We start from the raw sequence: 17,630 nt of genomic DNA on the forward strand, positions 1-17,630 counted from the left end.
CGGCCATATCTTCCTACATTGCTGCAGCAGGAGCCTCTCCCTCTGCCCTGTTTGCAGTAGGATATAAATATTATTTAATTCTGCCCCTTTGGTTAATCTCTGCCCTCTTTCTCTTAGCCAAAAATTGTAGAGGTAAGCAAGAAATTAACCCCTCGGTTCTCTGCAGGATTTTTATAAGCCTATTTGTCTCAAGAACATGCATAAAATCTTGCCAACTGACAAACAGTGTCAGCAAGTTAATCTCCGGTTTACTTAGCTTTCTGCAATTAGTTAAAGCAATTGTCCACTCACCTGATTGGACGATCACCCTGGACCCCCTGCGAGTTAATTAAACAAACTAAGGTGTTCTTTTTTTTCTTCTCATCCAACCTGCGGCTCCTCCATATCAGAAAGAAGTGAGCGGGTGAGTGACAGCGTCAGCTGTACCTGCTTGCTCTATTCACTTGGACTGTCACTTCTCTCCTATTTCCACTGGAGCAAAGCAGTAATCTGAAAATCATAGCAATAACCATCACCGTGAGTACCACAAGGATTGCTCAAAGGGCTTTTAGCTGCAAGCACAATCCTACAGGAGAAGGGATGTCATTATTAATAAATGTGGGCCATTTAGTGAGAAAATACCAACCTCTTGGTGAACTTGGATCGTACACAAGTTGCTCTACAGAATCCTTCAGTGATTTCGCTCTAATTATATAGAGCCAAGTTAGAACCTAAAACAAAACTCTAGGCTAAAATTTACAATTCTGTTTTTAGCTCTGTTAGGTCCTTCAAAGCAGAGATTTTCGTGTCTTTCTCCCTGAAGTTATGAAATTCTCAGCCCCGGAGCCTCATGGAGTGGTGTCATTCTCCCCTTCCCATCTTTATAAATAATTTATCTGATGGATATCCAATTTGGGCCCCTTGGTTATGTTATTACAGAAATAATTTGGGCCCCTTGGTTATATTATTATATTTCAGAATTTCAATAAAGTAATTCATTTTAAACATATAAGTTATCACATTTCAGCAGGAAAAGCTAAGTATTCAAGGGCATGCTACATTCCATAATTCTATAACTGGACTTTTAACTCTTTTCAATCCAGTTTGTATTCTGGTTTTCCTAGGGGGCTTGCTCTTTTTCTGTCGTTATACAACAGCGCTATCTACTGGCTAAAGCCAGTACTGCACGAGGTGACACGTTGGAAAAGCTCCGACAGCAGAGAGGCTGGCAATATACAGTAAGAGAACCCCGACGGGCATCTTCCAACATCGGAGCTGTACAGCCTTAAATCATAATGTCTTAATACATCAGACAGTGGATTGGAAAGGGTTAATGGTGGTTACTGGAAGGATCAACGTTCAAATAGCTGTTCAAATGAGCCAAAGTGAACGAATCGTTCAGTCTAAACCAGTGTTCCCCAACTCCAGTCCTCAGGGACCGCCAACAGGCCATGTTTTCAGGGTTTCCTCAGTGTTGCACAGGTGATGTAATTATTGTCGGTGCCTCAGACATTGCCACAGGTGTTCTTACTATAGGATATCCTGAAAACATGACCTGTTGGTGGTCCCTGAGGACTGGAGTTGGGGACCCCTGGTTTAAACACACACTGACGACTGAATGATGAACAATAATCGTTCGCTTTTCGCTCGTCATTCATTTTATGCAGGCTTAAAAATCATTGTTGGCTCGTTCACTTATTGTTCTGTTTAAACACTGGTTGTTCAGTTCCTCTATTTCACGAATGTAAAAGATTGAATGATTCTGAACGGTTTCTCTATTGAACGAGCCAACGATATATCTTCCTATCTAGAGGTCACGTCAGGGGCGTAACTAAAGGCTCAGGGGCCCGGGTGCAAAAGTTCTGCTGGGCCCCCCTCCCTCCTTCTGTACCCATACCCAGAGTCGTAACTTGAAGATTCGGGGCCCCAATGCAAAACCTGTAACAAACTATAATGCTTTATTCATAGTACTGGGCTCCCTACATGGAGAAAAGAGGCCTTATGGGCCCCCTAAGGGTCCTGGGCCCGGGTGCAACCGCATCCCCTGCACCCTCTATAGTTACGCCCCTGGGTCACGTCATTCGTTTGCTCGTTCAAATGATAAATGGGCTTGTTTAAGAGTGCCCTTACAGTGTATGAGATTTGTATTTAACTAAGAAGCCTCCAAGGTTTCTCCAGGATTATTTCTTCTGCAACGTTTAATTATCATAATGCATCCTGTTATTTAATGATAACTTCCCTTTAATAATACAACAACCACAGTCCACAAGGCGGAGAAAGTGCTGAAGTAAAGTGTTCTACTTCTTCTATATTTCTAAAGGAAACACAAATTATTACTGCCGAGTAATGCTTATTATTGTATGAGGTGGCAGTGGAAATAAATATTCTGTATGTCACAGAGCTACCCATGAATGTCATAGAGTGGTCCCCGGCTCCGGATCCCCCTCTATGTCCTAGAATGGTGAGCTGTTCAGTAAGAGCGGCTCCTATCCTGGTGGACCTTCTGCCATCTCGCAATTGCAGGACAACCATTCACACGAATGGACGTTCTGTAATACTACATTTCCTCTGGAAATGTCAGGATGTTCGTAGCATCGCCGGGCAAAACCAATCGATTGCTGGAGGTACCCAGAGTGACACCATGAGCCCCAAATTCATAAAGGGATAGGACCTCTTAGCACAACTCATTGAGTTTGTTTTGGAATGACCTTCATAACTTAAAAATATTGTAACTTGGTGATATAACAAGTCTTTGGCTCCAAAAACCCCCAAAATGGGAATCCGAATGGGAAGCTGGATGAATATAAAAGCTGTACTTCTCGGAACTTGGCCTATGACCACCAGAACTTAGTTTATGGTGCTCATAGGAGACGACAGGTTCCCTTTCACCGACCTTGGCTATCAGCTAGTTGTATTTAACCAGAACCCTGGTATGGAACTAATGTTCTCCGTTTTTTTGGATACTTCTTGTACACTCTACAGACAGAAGTGCAGAAAAAAATCCGGGTGAAATTCATAAACCACCACATCTAATTTTTGCGACTGTGCCAGGTTCAATTTTGACAACAACATGCCCATTATCTCAACTGGTTTTGCCCATTCTACCATGCCATGATCCCAAAGATTTGGCCATATTTGTGCATGCAGCAGTGTTCCTATTAAAGTAGGAGGCTTGTGTATAATCTACGGTATTTGTCTGTATATTTTTTTTTATAGTTTTATGCTCGGGTTTGTGCATTTTAACTTGAAAAAATCAATAAGTCATAAATATCACATTTAATGTTCCAGATTAACTTGTACGGTGCTGTTGCAAAACATTTCAAGACTTCGAAACTAATCTAATCTATGTATTGGTTTAAATGTATTTGATGTGTTCTCCAATTTTCTACTTTGCCTCTAGAATCTTCGTTTTGTATTTATACCAGGGTGCTTTGCCTGAGGCAGTGCCAACACAATGTATCTGCCAGCGGGAGATGGGACCATAGGGAGTATAAGCAGCCAGGAAGGAAGGAAGGAAGGAAGAAAGAATGAAAGAAGTGTGGAGAAATAGAAGGAAGCTGATCAGATCACAGCAGAAAGTCTTTGATGAGAAGACAGGTACATTGAGTTTACAGGAACACAGAACTGATTTGGATTAAAGGCTTTTCTCTACTATGATTCAGTGACAGCGACTATTATGGGTGTTTAGGACTGCTGGAGACAATTAGGTAAGTGTTTTTGGACTTAACTTATACTTTTAAGTATTCTTACATATTAAAAAATAGTAACACTATGATAACCGGTGCTAGAATTCTAAAAACCCTTGATATTGCTAGCATAAACTCCAAAGTCAATCTTTATGCACAAGTTTAAGAATCTTTTTAGAAAACCATTGAAGCCATTGGATAGGCTAGTGACTGTGTGTTAAAAAGTCCTGTAAAATCTTGCAATTTCTTTCCAAAATGTATAGGTGTTCATAGCTACCAGTTAGGGGAAGAAGTTGTTATAGTCAGATTTATAAAGGATGCCCCATCGGTTGTAGGATGTTCACATTCACTTAAGGATAGAATGTTTTTTCCTCACTTTTCCTTTACTTAACATCTCCCCTTGTCCCTGTGTCTTAGGATATTTTATATCTTTGCTTCCAATTGTGTAATGACTGTCAGACCAAGCACCCGAAGATGGAGCCGAGAGTTTGTACCTCACACAGAGATAAGATCTGGTTCCAGCTCTCGGGAAAGGTCTCAGTCCAGGGAAAGACCTCGACAGAGGCAAGTTTTTATCCTATGTGCTTCCGTGTCCTTTTAATTCATCTTTTTTATTTTGCTTGATTTTTTTAATTCTAGTTACTGTAATAATTTTAGATGGCAGTGAATGCTCATGAGTTAATTAAAAACATATAGTTGTATATCACTAAATATGCATTATTTAAATAAGAGCATGTCCATTACTAAACTTTCACCTGCTTTCTTGTCCTTGGCACAATATCTTTGCTTAAATTTACATAGTAACATAGTATGTTAGGCTGAATGAAGACAATGTCCATCTAGTTCAGCCTGTTTCAACCTCCTTGTTGATCCAGAAGAAGGCAAAACATTTTGTGCCATTCCGAACCTCCACTATCGTTCTTTACGAACCCTTACAAAACCCTTAGGCATTGCTAACGAAGTTGCCAGCACCATTCTTCCTAATTGTCACCCTACATATCCTATCTCTAGCCCTATATTCTAGCCCAGGCGTGCGCAATCTTCATCCTAGTGGTGGTGGTGAGGGGAGGGGGGTGGGTAGGAGCACATATAGACTGCAATGCCATCTTTTACAGTCAACCATTTGGGCATAAAAATGCTTGTCTATTCAGGCAATTCACATGTAGTTTCCATGTCAGAGAGAAGAGGAGAGGCACACAGCTCAGGGGGAAAATACTAATGGTGCACTGGGTAACCATCCCTGGGTCCTCTATATATCAGGAAAAGGGGGTACCTTGACCCCTGTTTGGCATTCAAGAAAGGAGTATATGAGTCAGAAATAGGGCCATTTTTGCATGCAATTTTCTCCATTGTAGTTTATGGGAGTTGTAAAATACTAGGCTGTTAGCACAACTCCCATAAACTACAATGGAGAAAGGCACATCTCCTCCTCTGCTCCCTTTTTTCACAAGAGTACTATATACATATACTTTTGATATGCCAGAAATGTCTTAGATAGTACTCCTAGTGTCCAGGCAGCCTGTAAGTGAAAGTCCAGAACCTGTGGTGGGAATAGCAGCATGGATCACATAAGCCCCCTCGACTTTCATTTACAGGCTGTCTGGACACCGCTACAAGGGCCCAATGGCAGATTATAACAGGGGCGATTGGGGTGACTGACCCGGGTCCGAGACTCCAAGGGGGCCCACTGTCAACCTAATCGCCCCTATTATAATCTGCACTGCTAAACCTCCAGTTTCAGTGCCGGACCCTAATACTAATGGGGCAGCAATGAGGAACCCTATCACTATTGAGGTGGTAATGGGGGACGCTATTACTACTGGGGCCGCAATAGGGGTCACTATTACTGCTGGGGCCAATATAGGGGACGCTATTACTATTGGGGCCAATATAGGGGACGCTATTACTGCTGGGGCCAATATAGGGGATGCTATTACTACTCGGGCCAATATAGGGGATGCTATTACTACTGGGGCCAATACAGGGGACGCTTTTACTAGTGGGGCCAATATAGGGGACACTATTACTACATGGGGTGGATTTGCTGCGGAATTAACAGCAGCTGTAGCAGCAAAGTATATGAGATTTTGAAAATCTCATCCACATGCTGTAGAAAAAAAATCTGGACCAAACCCATACAGATATTGACATGTGGTGCGGGATTTAATTCTACAACATTTTAATTTTAAATAAAATGTATATCAATAGCCCACCCAGTACTCCAGCGTTACTCCATGTCTATTTTTTAAATGGCCCTGTCCTTTTTAAAAATCATTTGTCGTGATATGCCACACCCCTAACCCCTCCCCTGACCACACCTTGGGGCTCCACAAGAAACTTTTGCTTCCAAAAGGGCTCCATGGCTGAAAAAGTTTGGGAAGCTCTGAGTTAGACAAATCATGTATAAAACACCCAAATGCTTTTCCCTCTTAACATTGAACTTTTGTAAACTGATCAGCGATCTGCGCATTTTGTTTTAACTGTTAATATATCCATATCATGCATACTTCTAGATATACTGTTGTATATACTATTGACTCTGTGGACACATGGATTTTCTCAGGCTGTGCTTTGACACACTATATGTTCATTATGTTGTTTCTTGGATTACCCACTAGTCATACCACTGACTTCTTAAAATTCTCATTGCATGTTTTAATATGACAGACTAATAAAAAATGATATTTTATGTCTTTATATATTGCTCAGTCACATTTCGCCAACAAGTCTCCTTTACATTTTTGCATTAGCACTTACTTACAAAACTGTTACATCTGATCAAGCAGCACAAAAAAATGCATGAGCGTGCAATAAATATCTATTTCGGCAGACTCATCTGAATGGCCAGCATGTAATACTACATTTCCCCTGTAGTGGTCACTGCATGGAAAGTACCTGGCTGGTTGCAGCTCACCCCAGCCAAATCAGGGTTTTGGGTTTTCTAAGCTCGACATTTGGCAATTCGCTCACAGTCATGCTCCCATATTAAAGGGGTTGTCTATCATGAGGCAGCCTGTGACGGTGCATTTTGTTCATCTTATTTCGGCTACCGATTTGCTGTTATGTTATTGATTTTATGCCTCCCCTCTACTGGAGTCTACGTGAGTGTCTGCCCCATCCTCCAAACTGTAATTCTCTATTCTTCTCATCTACCCTACCCAAACACATATTAAAGGGGTTGTTGCATGGTTGTGCCTTACAGGGGGGTTAACTAGAGAAGAGGATCTTCTACCATGAGGAAAGCTGGTGGACATCTGGTTAGGGAGCTGTATTGAGGCAACTATTGTGTTGCCGCTGGGATTTTGGATTATGGATAAAAGAGTTAAACTTCATCGGAATTGCCTGGCTGCTGTATGAAGAACCCATGAATCATACCCCATCACACAACCCCTTTAATAGGAAATTGCTAATCCAGTCTTGAGCCAGAAGCATTGCTATTGCTGTTTGATGTTCTTTTTGCACCAGTCTGTCATCCATATGTGGACAGAGCTGGACAAGAAAACACTGTGTACTGTGGCTACTGTGGCTGGTAATGGGGGCACCATGGCTGCATACACTAGGGATACTGTAGTGGACTCTGGAGGTACAGTAGCTAATATTAGGGCTACTATGGTGGACTCGCACTGAAAACACAGTGGTTAAAAACTCATGTAAACTGCTGCATTACAAGTGTATTAAAACTTTTCAGTTGTACAGAGCTGCAATATAGCACACACAGAAGTCTATGGAACCCTGCTGTGTCGTCCTATGTTATATGGAGGCATGCAAAGTTGTTTTTTGTTTGAGACCTAAAAAAATTGTGGCATGTGTTCAGCAGGGCTGTGGAGTCGGTAAACTGAACCTCCAACTCCTGAATTTTCCCATACTCCGACTCCGGACTCCGATACCTTCATATATGACAATAAATTTACTGTATTAAAGGGATAACATCCGGCTTTTTATCACCATTATGATAAAATAATCCAGCTACATCCCACATCCCAGTTAGCAATGTTTTTTAATAAATAGGGGCTTATGAACTGATCATATATTTATAGGACATGTCAAAACTTTCTTAAATTCCTATGAAAACAAAATCTGCAACAAATTCTGCATTGAATGAATTATACCATATTTGTAATATATATTTTTAATAAACTAGAGTTGGTACATTTCTACCGACTCCCAACTTTACCAAAATGGGACTCCATGACCCTGACTTCACAGTCCTGCTGTTCAGGAGCGGATTTAATAAGGAGGCAAATGGATTTAGCTATTGGATAACAGCCAATCATACTAAGGGGCCTTCACATCACAATTAGATTAAGTCCTAGGGTTATGCCTGAATCCCCTAAACTGGGATTCTAATGGAGCCATTGATTTGTATTGCTGAAACAGAGACTAAATAATGTGTCTCCCAAAGAGAATTCAACCGATAGTGGTGACATTGAGCATATCACTCTGCCGTTTGTGGTTGGGGATAGGCCACTTGTGACAAATGCCACTAATGCCAATCATGTGACAATCTCTATTGACTGGGGGAGAGGCAAGGAGAGGACAATGTAATTGCACAGGGGTTGGAGCGCTGGCTTTCGCTTGTATTTGCGGCTCTGTCAGCGGGCGCACAATCAGCTGATCGGTCGATGTCCCAAGCCGCAGACCATGACTGATCAACTATTGATGACCTATCCTTTAATTAGTGGCATCAAGACACAGAACTAGTCCTGCATATTCATGAGCTGCAGGCTAGCCACACCCACCTGCCCTCCCTCCAGCCAATGATTGACAGCTCTCTCTCTATACACAGTAATAGGCTGACAGCAGTCCATCAGTGGCTGGAGGGCAGAGTGGGTGCAGCTAGCCTGCTCATGAATATCCAGGACTACTTTAACCCTTTCAGGACCATAATTAATTTAATCAAATTTGGAGGCAGTTTAGAACTATGGAAAATATGTTCATTGGTCCTCAAAGGGTTAAGTAGCACTTTATACATGTGCTGCTACTGATAAAATGCAATTTTCTCAAAAACTTCTGCACAGATCCACAGAGCAGACACATCACTATAATCAGTGTGATCGCCACTACTTTGCGCTGCCCTCAGAAAGGGGTACAAAAAGATGGGGATGGTCTCTTTAAGTATCATTCGCTGTGTTTCTACTGTAAATGCTGAAGATCTACCAAGTGGAAAAATCAGCAGCGTTTTGCGCCCGCGTGAACATATCCTTATGGTGGGGTTCAAAGTCTAATGTGAAGGTATAATTTTTTGCTTTCTTACATCCAAAGATACATTTTTCTTGTTGGCACAGATTAGAGGGAAAGTTCATTTGTAGCCACAGAGTTCTCACATGTTACTCTACAAGACAACAGCAGCAAAACTAGCTCTACAACGTGGGGGCTTCAGTAAAGCATTCCCCCTATTTCAACTTCATGGACTCCGGAGAATGTGACACGGGGTTTAGATGGATGTCCTGCAGTCTCTTATGAACTGGCTTCAATATATAGTGCTGATTCTGTTGTAGGACTTAATGGCATCTAGTGGTCATATTTCATACTGCAGGTAACTCAACAGAAAGTATGGCCATATCTAAAATGGAGAATAATGGCATTGATGTATTATAATTATTATAATTTAGCAGCATGCCACTTAGGTATGCAGAATAGCTCACCTATTGCATGTCAATGTATATTTAATCTCTAAAAATATCCTTCCCAAGGAGAAGAGATTGTGTTGTCAGCCCTGAAAATATCAGTTCCAGTGCAGTGTAGTTTATTCATCTTGTCTCATACATTAAGCTTTACTAAATGTAGTGTGGTTTTATTTTAGGAATGGATACATAGTAATCCTCTAACAAATGTTACCCGAAATGATCCTTTCATTTGCAGCAGCTTTCTCGATTGTAACTGTTGTAGTAACCATTTAAATTTAGATTTGGCAATAAGGTTACCGGGATTTGAATTCTATCATGTGTCCAAATTAATAAACGATAATCATTGGAGAAAGAACCAGAGACATCATCTGTATATAATCACTGCTATACTCTGTCTAAAGAAAATAGCCCAGCCTAGTTTTAACTTTATTTATAGTGCGAGTAGACAAAGAAATTATAGTGGCTTTTCATGGTGCACCACCTTCCTGAACTTAACAAATCATGACAAAGTTTAATGAATAATTATGTGACTTGTTGCCCACACCATCCTAGTAAAGGAATATGTACACAAGGATAAAACATGATCTCTAGGGAATGTCCAAATTCCCCACTACCAAGAATAGTTCAGTTAGGTCTGTGCTGCTTTAAAAGTTTCAGACTTAAAATTATCTTACCAATGAATGGCAAGTGTAACAATCATCTTAATACTTTCAGATCTTCCCCTATTTTTGATTACAGTTAAATTTCCAAACTAGGTATATCCCATGGGATAGTCCCACAAGGGTGACTTCAGTGCTTCACCTTCCTGGAGCTAGCCTCCATGGATGACTTGTCTTCACTATGTTCCCTAATTTGAGAACTGCTCTAAGTAAGGCTTCTTTCCCACGAGCGTATATCAGCCAGCGTTTTCACAGCCAACCGATATACGCTACCATCTGGGGCGCAGAAGCTCGTGAACAGGCGTACAAATCTACCGTTTGTGAGCCTGTTCACACGGCATGGGCCCAGGCGCATATAAGTTGAGGTCACCATGCTGTTGCCCCTTTCTTCTCCCTCCCCCTCGCAGGCTCACCTTTGCCCTCCTCCCCGCTTGTTCTTTGCAATGCAAGGGGGTGGGATAGGGCGTAGCTAAGCACTGTCCCGTCCCACCTCCTCCCATTGTTGGCTTTGGACAACGGGCGGGGAGGGGGCGGAGGCTAGCATCACCCTTCGTCCCAACCCCTCCCATTGCAAAAAGCCAGGAGTGAGGAGAGCAGAGGGAGAGAGTTTAGCAGCCACACAGCTAAACTCCCTCCCACCTCCGGCCACTGTCATGGGCTCTCATAGGAGCCCATGCAGCGTCCAACGTATTCCAGCCCAAAAGATAGTTCCAGGACTATCTTTTGGGCCCTACGTAAAATCGCCCAGTGCTATATTGGCCGGACGGGCGTTTTTACGTCTCAGGAATACGGCCATGTAATCTGATGCATTGGAATCCAATGCATCAGATCACAGTGTATATTGGCTGACCGTGAAAACGGCCCGCTGATATACGCTGGTGGAAAAGAGGCCTAAGGCCTCATGTCCACGGGGAAAATCAGATCCGCTGCAGATTCTACATGGAGAATCTGCAGCGGGTCCCTCCTGCCCCGCGGACATGAGCGCTGAAAATAGAAATTTAAAAGCATTTACCTTTCCGTAGCGGGCGGCAAAGGTCAGCTGTTCCTCACGGCCGGATCTTCATTTTCGGCCGGCGGATGAATTCCTGACGCCGGCGGCACGTCGCCGGTACGTCGTCGACGTGCCGCGCGCATGCGCCGGGCACATCCGCCGAGCCGAAGCAAGGGAGATGCGGCCGTGAGGAAGAGCAGAGCTTCGCGGCCCGCTGCGGGTGAGTAAATGCTTTTAATTCCTATTTTAGGTCTCCCGCGGATCCGGACGGCTTCCATAGGCTTCAATAGAAGCCCGCGGGAGCCGTCCCCGCGGGAGACCCGCATGAAAATGGAGCATGGTCCAGATTTTTTCATGCTCCATTTTTTTTTAAATGCCTTTTATTGACGATCCGCGGGTATTTATCTACCCGCGGGTGGTCAATGCATCCCTATGGGATGCGGATCCGCGCGCGGGAGATCCGCTGCGGATTTTAAATCACATTTTGCCCGTGGACATGAGCCCTAAGAGGAATCTAATTTTTAGATTTTAGTTGTGACAGAGGGTGAGCATCTTCACATGGGCGCTCCCTAGGGTGTACAACTTTGGTAACTCATTTGATTTGTTTCTTACACATTGTAAGTAAATAAGGAATACAAACCATTAAAATTGTAAATGCAGCATAAACAGCTAAGCAAAATAATAATATTTAGAATAAAACTTGAGCTATACCTATAACCATAAAAATCTGGTCATCTAGATCACATGTGACACTCTCAGACTGTCTTAGCCAGTGTCATAAGATATAATGTACATTTGGTTGTGTCTCTTTGTTGGAGATGAGTTGTCTTACAAAAAGAAGAGGCGTTTGTAAGTATCGGACTGGCATCATTGACAGGGCTACTGTTATGTATAGCAAAATATTTCCAGTATACATCTGATAAACAATTTAACAATAACCGTGAAACGGATTTGTGCTGTTATCAATGTCTAAACTAATATATATCTAATTCCAGGGAACTTATTTTGCAATGCCCCTGACCCCACTTTATAGGATTCAACCAGGGGCATAACTATAGGGGATGCAGGGGATGCGGTTGCACCCGGGCCCAGGAGCCTTAGGGGGCCCATAAGGTCTCTCTTCTCCATATAGGGAGCCCAGTACTATGAATAAAGCATTATAGTTGGGGGCCTCGTTCCAGGTTTTGCATTGGGACCCAAGAGCTTCAAGTTACGCCTCTGGGTTCAACTATAAATAACCATAAAATGTAGGTGCTTTGTACCTGTAATAAAATGTGATCCCCTATCACCCATTATTACCTCAGGGGACTCCATAATGACATACTACCTCAGACAATAGCTTATTAGCCATACTCTTTTCTGTAGCTGTGATCACAACCTAAAAAGAGAACCAATAGACAAAGAAACACTCATATTGGCCTACTTCTGAAGTTGGATGAGGCCCACTTGCAATTTCCGACAGGTGTGAGATGGTCATACAGCATGTTGGGTTGGTACTTTTACTATTTTACCTGGACTTTGACAGGCACAGACAATACCAGCCTGTACAAACCTTGTTGCAGCATTATTAAACCTTGGGGGCAATTTAAGCAGAAGACACATTACGTCCTTTGACTGGTGAGCTGGTCCATGGCTCAAATGTGACATCATAGAGTAGAGCGTTTGGGGGAGGCACAGGTGTTTTCCTTTCCTCCAGACTCCCCTCTTACCCTGTTCTACACCTTTTTGTGCCACTCCTTTTTTCCCTTTGATGCCTGTCCCTGCAAAATAGACAATAGAGAGATATCTATGCCCAATTCAGTTGCAACCAGGTTAACAGCCGTTACCTCATTCAAGGGGAGTCGCGCCGCTGCTTTTGTTCTCTGGTTCCTTAGGATCTGAGATTTGTCTCCTTGGTATGAGCCTAGATTTTGATGATGGCTACCTCCTTGGAAAGAGCTAAAGCCTTGTACAACAAAAACACTGTTCTGCGTTCCGAATTGGTTTGCCCAAAGACCCCACAAAGCTTCAAATGGGCTCATAATGGCAGGCGAAACGGAAAGAGTACCTTGTGTGCAGCTTACTTCAGTGAGTGCCTTCAGCTCTACCACCTAGGCCCATGATGGCGAACCTATGACACGCGTGTCAGCACTGACACGTGTGGCCATAGTCGTTGACACGCGGCCGTTCACCCTGTTAGTAAATACTAGCAGGGGCTCCGGCTCCCCTGCTGGTATTCACTAACCAGCACTACTACAGGTAGCAACGCTGATCCCGGCGCACACTGTGTCAGTGTGCAGCCAGGATCCTGCTCCCCACGTCCCCCAACGTCTCTTACCATTCGGTTGCGTAGGAGCGTCCGGGGGAAGAGGAGTACAGCAGCACACTGACGTAAGTGCGCGCCGGAGATCATTGCTGCAGGCAGCGCGGAGGCCAGCAGAGGAGCACAGCTTCCAGGACATGGATGGGGTAAGTACGTGGGTCTCTGGGGCACTATCACTGCTGGGGAGGCTGTGTGTGGGGCACTGTCACTGCTAGGGGGCCGCTGTCACTGCTGGGGGGGGCCCACTGTCACTGCTGGAGGGTTGCTGTCATTGCTGGGGGCCCGCTGTGGGGGGTGCTGTCGCTGCTGGAGGGCCGCTGGGGGGGCAATATCCCCGCTGGGGGGCCACTGTCATTGCTGGGGGGCTGCTGTGGGGGGCACTGTCGCTGCTGGGGGGCTGCTTTGGGGGCAATGTGGCTGCTGGGGGTCCACTGTGGGGGGCAATGTCGCTGCTGGGGGTCCGCTGTGGGGGGCACTGTCGCTGCTGAGGGTCCGCTGTGGGGGGTGCTGTCGCTACTGGGGGGCGCTGTCGCTGTTGGGCCACTGTGCGGGGGCGCTGTCATTGCTGGGGGCCCGCTGTGTGGGGCGCTGTCACTGCTGGGGGCCCGCTGTGTGGGGCGCTGTTGCTGCTGGGGGCCCGCTGTTTGGGGCGCTGTCGCTGCTGGGGGCCCGCTGTTGGGGGTGCTGTTGCTGCTGGGGGCCCACTGTGGAAGGCACTGTCGCTTCTGGGGGGCCGCTGTGGAGGGCCGCTCTCACTGCTGGGGAGGCGCTGTCGCTGCTGGGGGCTGCTGTGGGGGGCGCTGTCGCCGCTGGGGGCTCATCATTACTAAGATAAGTGAGGGGGAGGCTGGGAGAGGCGAGGGCCTGTGCTATGGGTGTTTTGGGTTTATTAAATACAGTTAGACATTACAATTATACGTTTTTGTTATTTAAACTATTAATATCGCGAATTTATGGTTTTTTTCTCGAAGTGACACACAACCCGAGTCATGCTCGTTTTTTTGGTGAATTTTGGCACGCCGAGCTCAAAAGGTTGCCCATCACTGACCTAGGCAGACATCCTAACTGGGAGTGGTTGTCGTAGTAGTACTTCACCTTGCATGGTCTTTGTAATCTCTGAAGCCATCTACAAAAAGCTTAAAAACTACATCGGCAGTGGAATACTGTTTGACATTTCTTAATTTTCTGATTTCATGAATTAAAGGTATTTGTGGTCTTTACCATCTTTCTGCTTACTCTCCTCTTCTGCCCTTTTGGACCCATATAGGCGGGTTCAACATAAAACATCTCCTGATGGTGAGATTAAATGGGGTTAGGAGGGCACCCTGTATTTACTGTCTAATGAAGAATTTTCTGAACTTCATTAACAACCAAAGAGGTCTACTTTCCCTGACTACTGAGAAATCTGGTCAGTGGACAGCCACACAGATTTGGAAATGCTAAAGATATGGGAAAGCTTAATGTATGATTACAAATGTTGCTCATAGTGGAATCAGTTTTGTTTAATGGCAAATCAGAGAAGCAAACTAGTGTCAGGGTACAAATGGGCCCCGGGGGGTGGAGAGTGAAAGGTCTTATATGATAATAAAATCTACTAGCAGACAACCCTAGCCATTTAACTTTTGAAGCAAGTCAATCTTTGCTAGAGTTTGCCAGGTTTTTATATTAACCACTTAGTGACGAAGCCTGTTTGCGCCTTAGTGACGGAGCCAAATTTTGGAAATCTGACATGTGTCACTTTAATAACTTCGTAAGGCCTCCTTCACACAGGCGACAAAGTTACGTGATTTTGTCGCGTTGCTACAATGCTACAAATCGCATGTATGTGAAGCCCATGCTTTCCTATGGGTTCCTTGACACATGCAATGTTTTATAGCATGCAGCAACCCAACACAAAAACCTCGTGGGTCCAACGATATGCCCGCGACTCGTGAGGTTTTGTAGCCGATGTTTCTCTATGGAGCTTTCCTCACTGTTGCATCAAATGAAAATGTGATTTTCGTGCGGTGCGATGCAACTTTGACAGTAAGAAATCCTACTGTCAAAGCCAAATCTAAGCCCTAGCTGCAGAAAAAAATTAAGAAACCGTGCCGGGACCCGGGGAGAAGCTGCGTCGGCGCTCCAGCCAGCGCGGGAGAGGTGATGTATACTTGTTTTTTCTTCAGTTACAGCTTATTTTTGGGGTAGGGCTTATGTTTCAATGTTTTGTTTTCCTACACCAAGCCAAGATTGCAAAGGCTCATAGGTGTCAGAATGATAGATACCCCCACAAATGACCCCATTTAAAAAATACACATCTTAATGTATTCACTGAGGGGGGTCAGGAGTATTTTGACCCCACAGTTTTTTTCAGGAATTAATGCAATTTAGAGGAGAAAAAATAGAATTTCATATTTTTGCAAATATGTCATTTTAAAGACATATTTTTTTTCGACAGTGGACATGAAAATGAGGATTTACACCCCAAAATGTATTCCCATATTGTCCTGTGTTCAGAAACATACACATTGTGGTCCTAATATTATGTCTGTATGCACAACGTGGACCAAACCGAAAGGAACATTACACTTCAACTGTTTTTAACTTTTACATAATCTCCATTATCCATTGGATAACTGTGATCACGTGACCTGAGACCACTCACCGCGGCCCTCGGTCACTGTTCCAGGCTCTTGACTGCCATTATTAGCCAGTAGCAAGGAGATTTTAAATTTCCCGGGCCCTCACCAGCTTCTGCGCTTGCGTCTGCTACTTTGCTGAAGTTGGGAAAAGGCCCACGGATAAAGATCCCGTTGGGGGACATCACCAGAGGCCTTAGGTAAGTAATTTCACCTCCCTCATGAATTGTATCAGTGACAGGAGGTGAAATTTCAACTTTTTACTTTTACTTGATCTCCGTTTTCCATTGGATAGCAGCGATCACATGACCAGGGACCGCACCCCCCCCCACTTGCCCCCCATGAAATCTCCAGGCTCTCAGCTACATTTAGTAGCCAGGAGCATGGAGATTTTAAATTACCCGGGCAATCTGCAGCTTTAGCGCATGCATCCGCCATTCTGGCGACGGGCGTGTGCACAAAAGCCGGCGTAAGGTCCGCAGATAACTCCGGGGACCTTAGGTACATAATTTCACCCCCCTCACAGATATGATCCATGAGGGAAGATGAAACGTAAACTTTTTAAACTTTTTTTTACACTTTTTTTCAAATTTTATTTTTACTTTACCTGATCACTGTTATCTATTGGATAACAGTGATCATGTGACCAGGAACCGCATGCAGTGGCTCCCACAGCAGAGGGATTTTAAATCTCCCAGGGCGCAAGCCTTTCTGTGCAGGAGCCCAACATTTTCGTCGGGTGCACATGCGCAGAAGATGACATAAGGTCCTGGAAGGACCAGATTGCCATGGGACATCACGGAGGACAGGGTTGAGTATGGATCCGATCCATGAGGGGAGGTGAAACTTTAACTTTATTTTCCTTTTTTTAACTTTTCCGTATGGCGGCGATCACAGGCCCGAGGACCAGTCAACGTGATCCCTGGTGACGTCTCCTGCCAGGAGATTTCAAATGTCCTGCGACAATCAGGTCTTCTGTGCATGCGTCACCAGTTTTCCTTTGGCACGCATGTGCAGAAGACATCTGAAGGTCCTTTTTGGGCCATATCGTCGCAGGCTATTGCAGAGGATGAGGGTGAGTAGTTTCAGCACCCCTCATGGATGCGATCCGTGAGGGAAGCTGAAACATTAACTTTTTTCACTTTTGATTTACTTTCATGCAATTGGCTCGCATGACCGGGGGTAGGATATCCTGGCTCCCCATGACAGCTCCAGGTTGTCTGCTACCTCCAGCAGCCTGGAGCATGGAGCTGTCACATCCTCAGCCCACGTGGCTGTAATCCTCAGGGGAAGCATGTTTTACGTCCCTGAGGATTAAAGCCCACTTAGCTAGGATGTAAAAAGGCAATGGGGCCGTCACTAAGGGGTTAATTTACAACTAAAGCACTACTCGATCGAGTAATTTGCTTTATCCGAGTATCGCTGTGCTCGTCCCTGAAGATTCGGGTGCCGGCATGGAGCGAGAAGCTGCAGGGGAGAGCGGGGAGGAACGGAGGGGAGATCTTTCTCTCCCTCTCTCCTGCCCACTCTCCCCTGCTCCCCGCTGCGACTCACCTGTCAGCCGCAGCAGCACCCGAATCTTCAGGGACGAGCACAGCGATACTCGGATAAAGCAAATTACTCGAGCGAGTAGTGCTTTTCCGAGTACGCTCGCTCATCTCTAATTGTAATCTATTGAATGGTAGCATTGGAATCCAATGCATCAGATGCTCTCACTTGCACCTCCCCATCCCCTACATTGACACAGAACTAGAAAATAAAACTTATT

General features: G+C 44.6%; 1 protein-coding gene across 1 annotated transcript in view; it reads left to right on the forward strand.

Moving 5' to 3' along the window:
- Positions 1–4,113: 4,113 nt before the first annotated feature.
- The window catches only part of TRPM8 (transient receptor potential cation channel subfamily M member 8), an 85,157-nt gene continuing 71,640 nt past the window's right edge, over positions 4,114–17,630 (forward strand). The window contains exon 1 of the mRNA XM_066577356.1: positions 4,114–4,229. Coding sequence (XP_066433453.1) covers positions 4,114–4,229 — 116 coding nt within the window. The remainder of the gene's footprint in view (positions 4,230–17,630) is intronic.

The sequence above is a fragment of the Eleutherodactylus coqui genome, chromosome 8 (assembly GCF_035609145.1).
Source record: "Eleutherodactylus coqui strain aEleCoq1 chromosome 8, aEleCoq1.hap1, whole genome shotgun sequence".
Taxonomy (NCBI): Eukaryota; Metazoa; Chordata; class Amphibia; order Anura; family Eleutherodactylidae; genus Eleutherodactylus; species Eleutherodactylus coqui.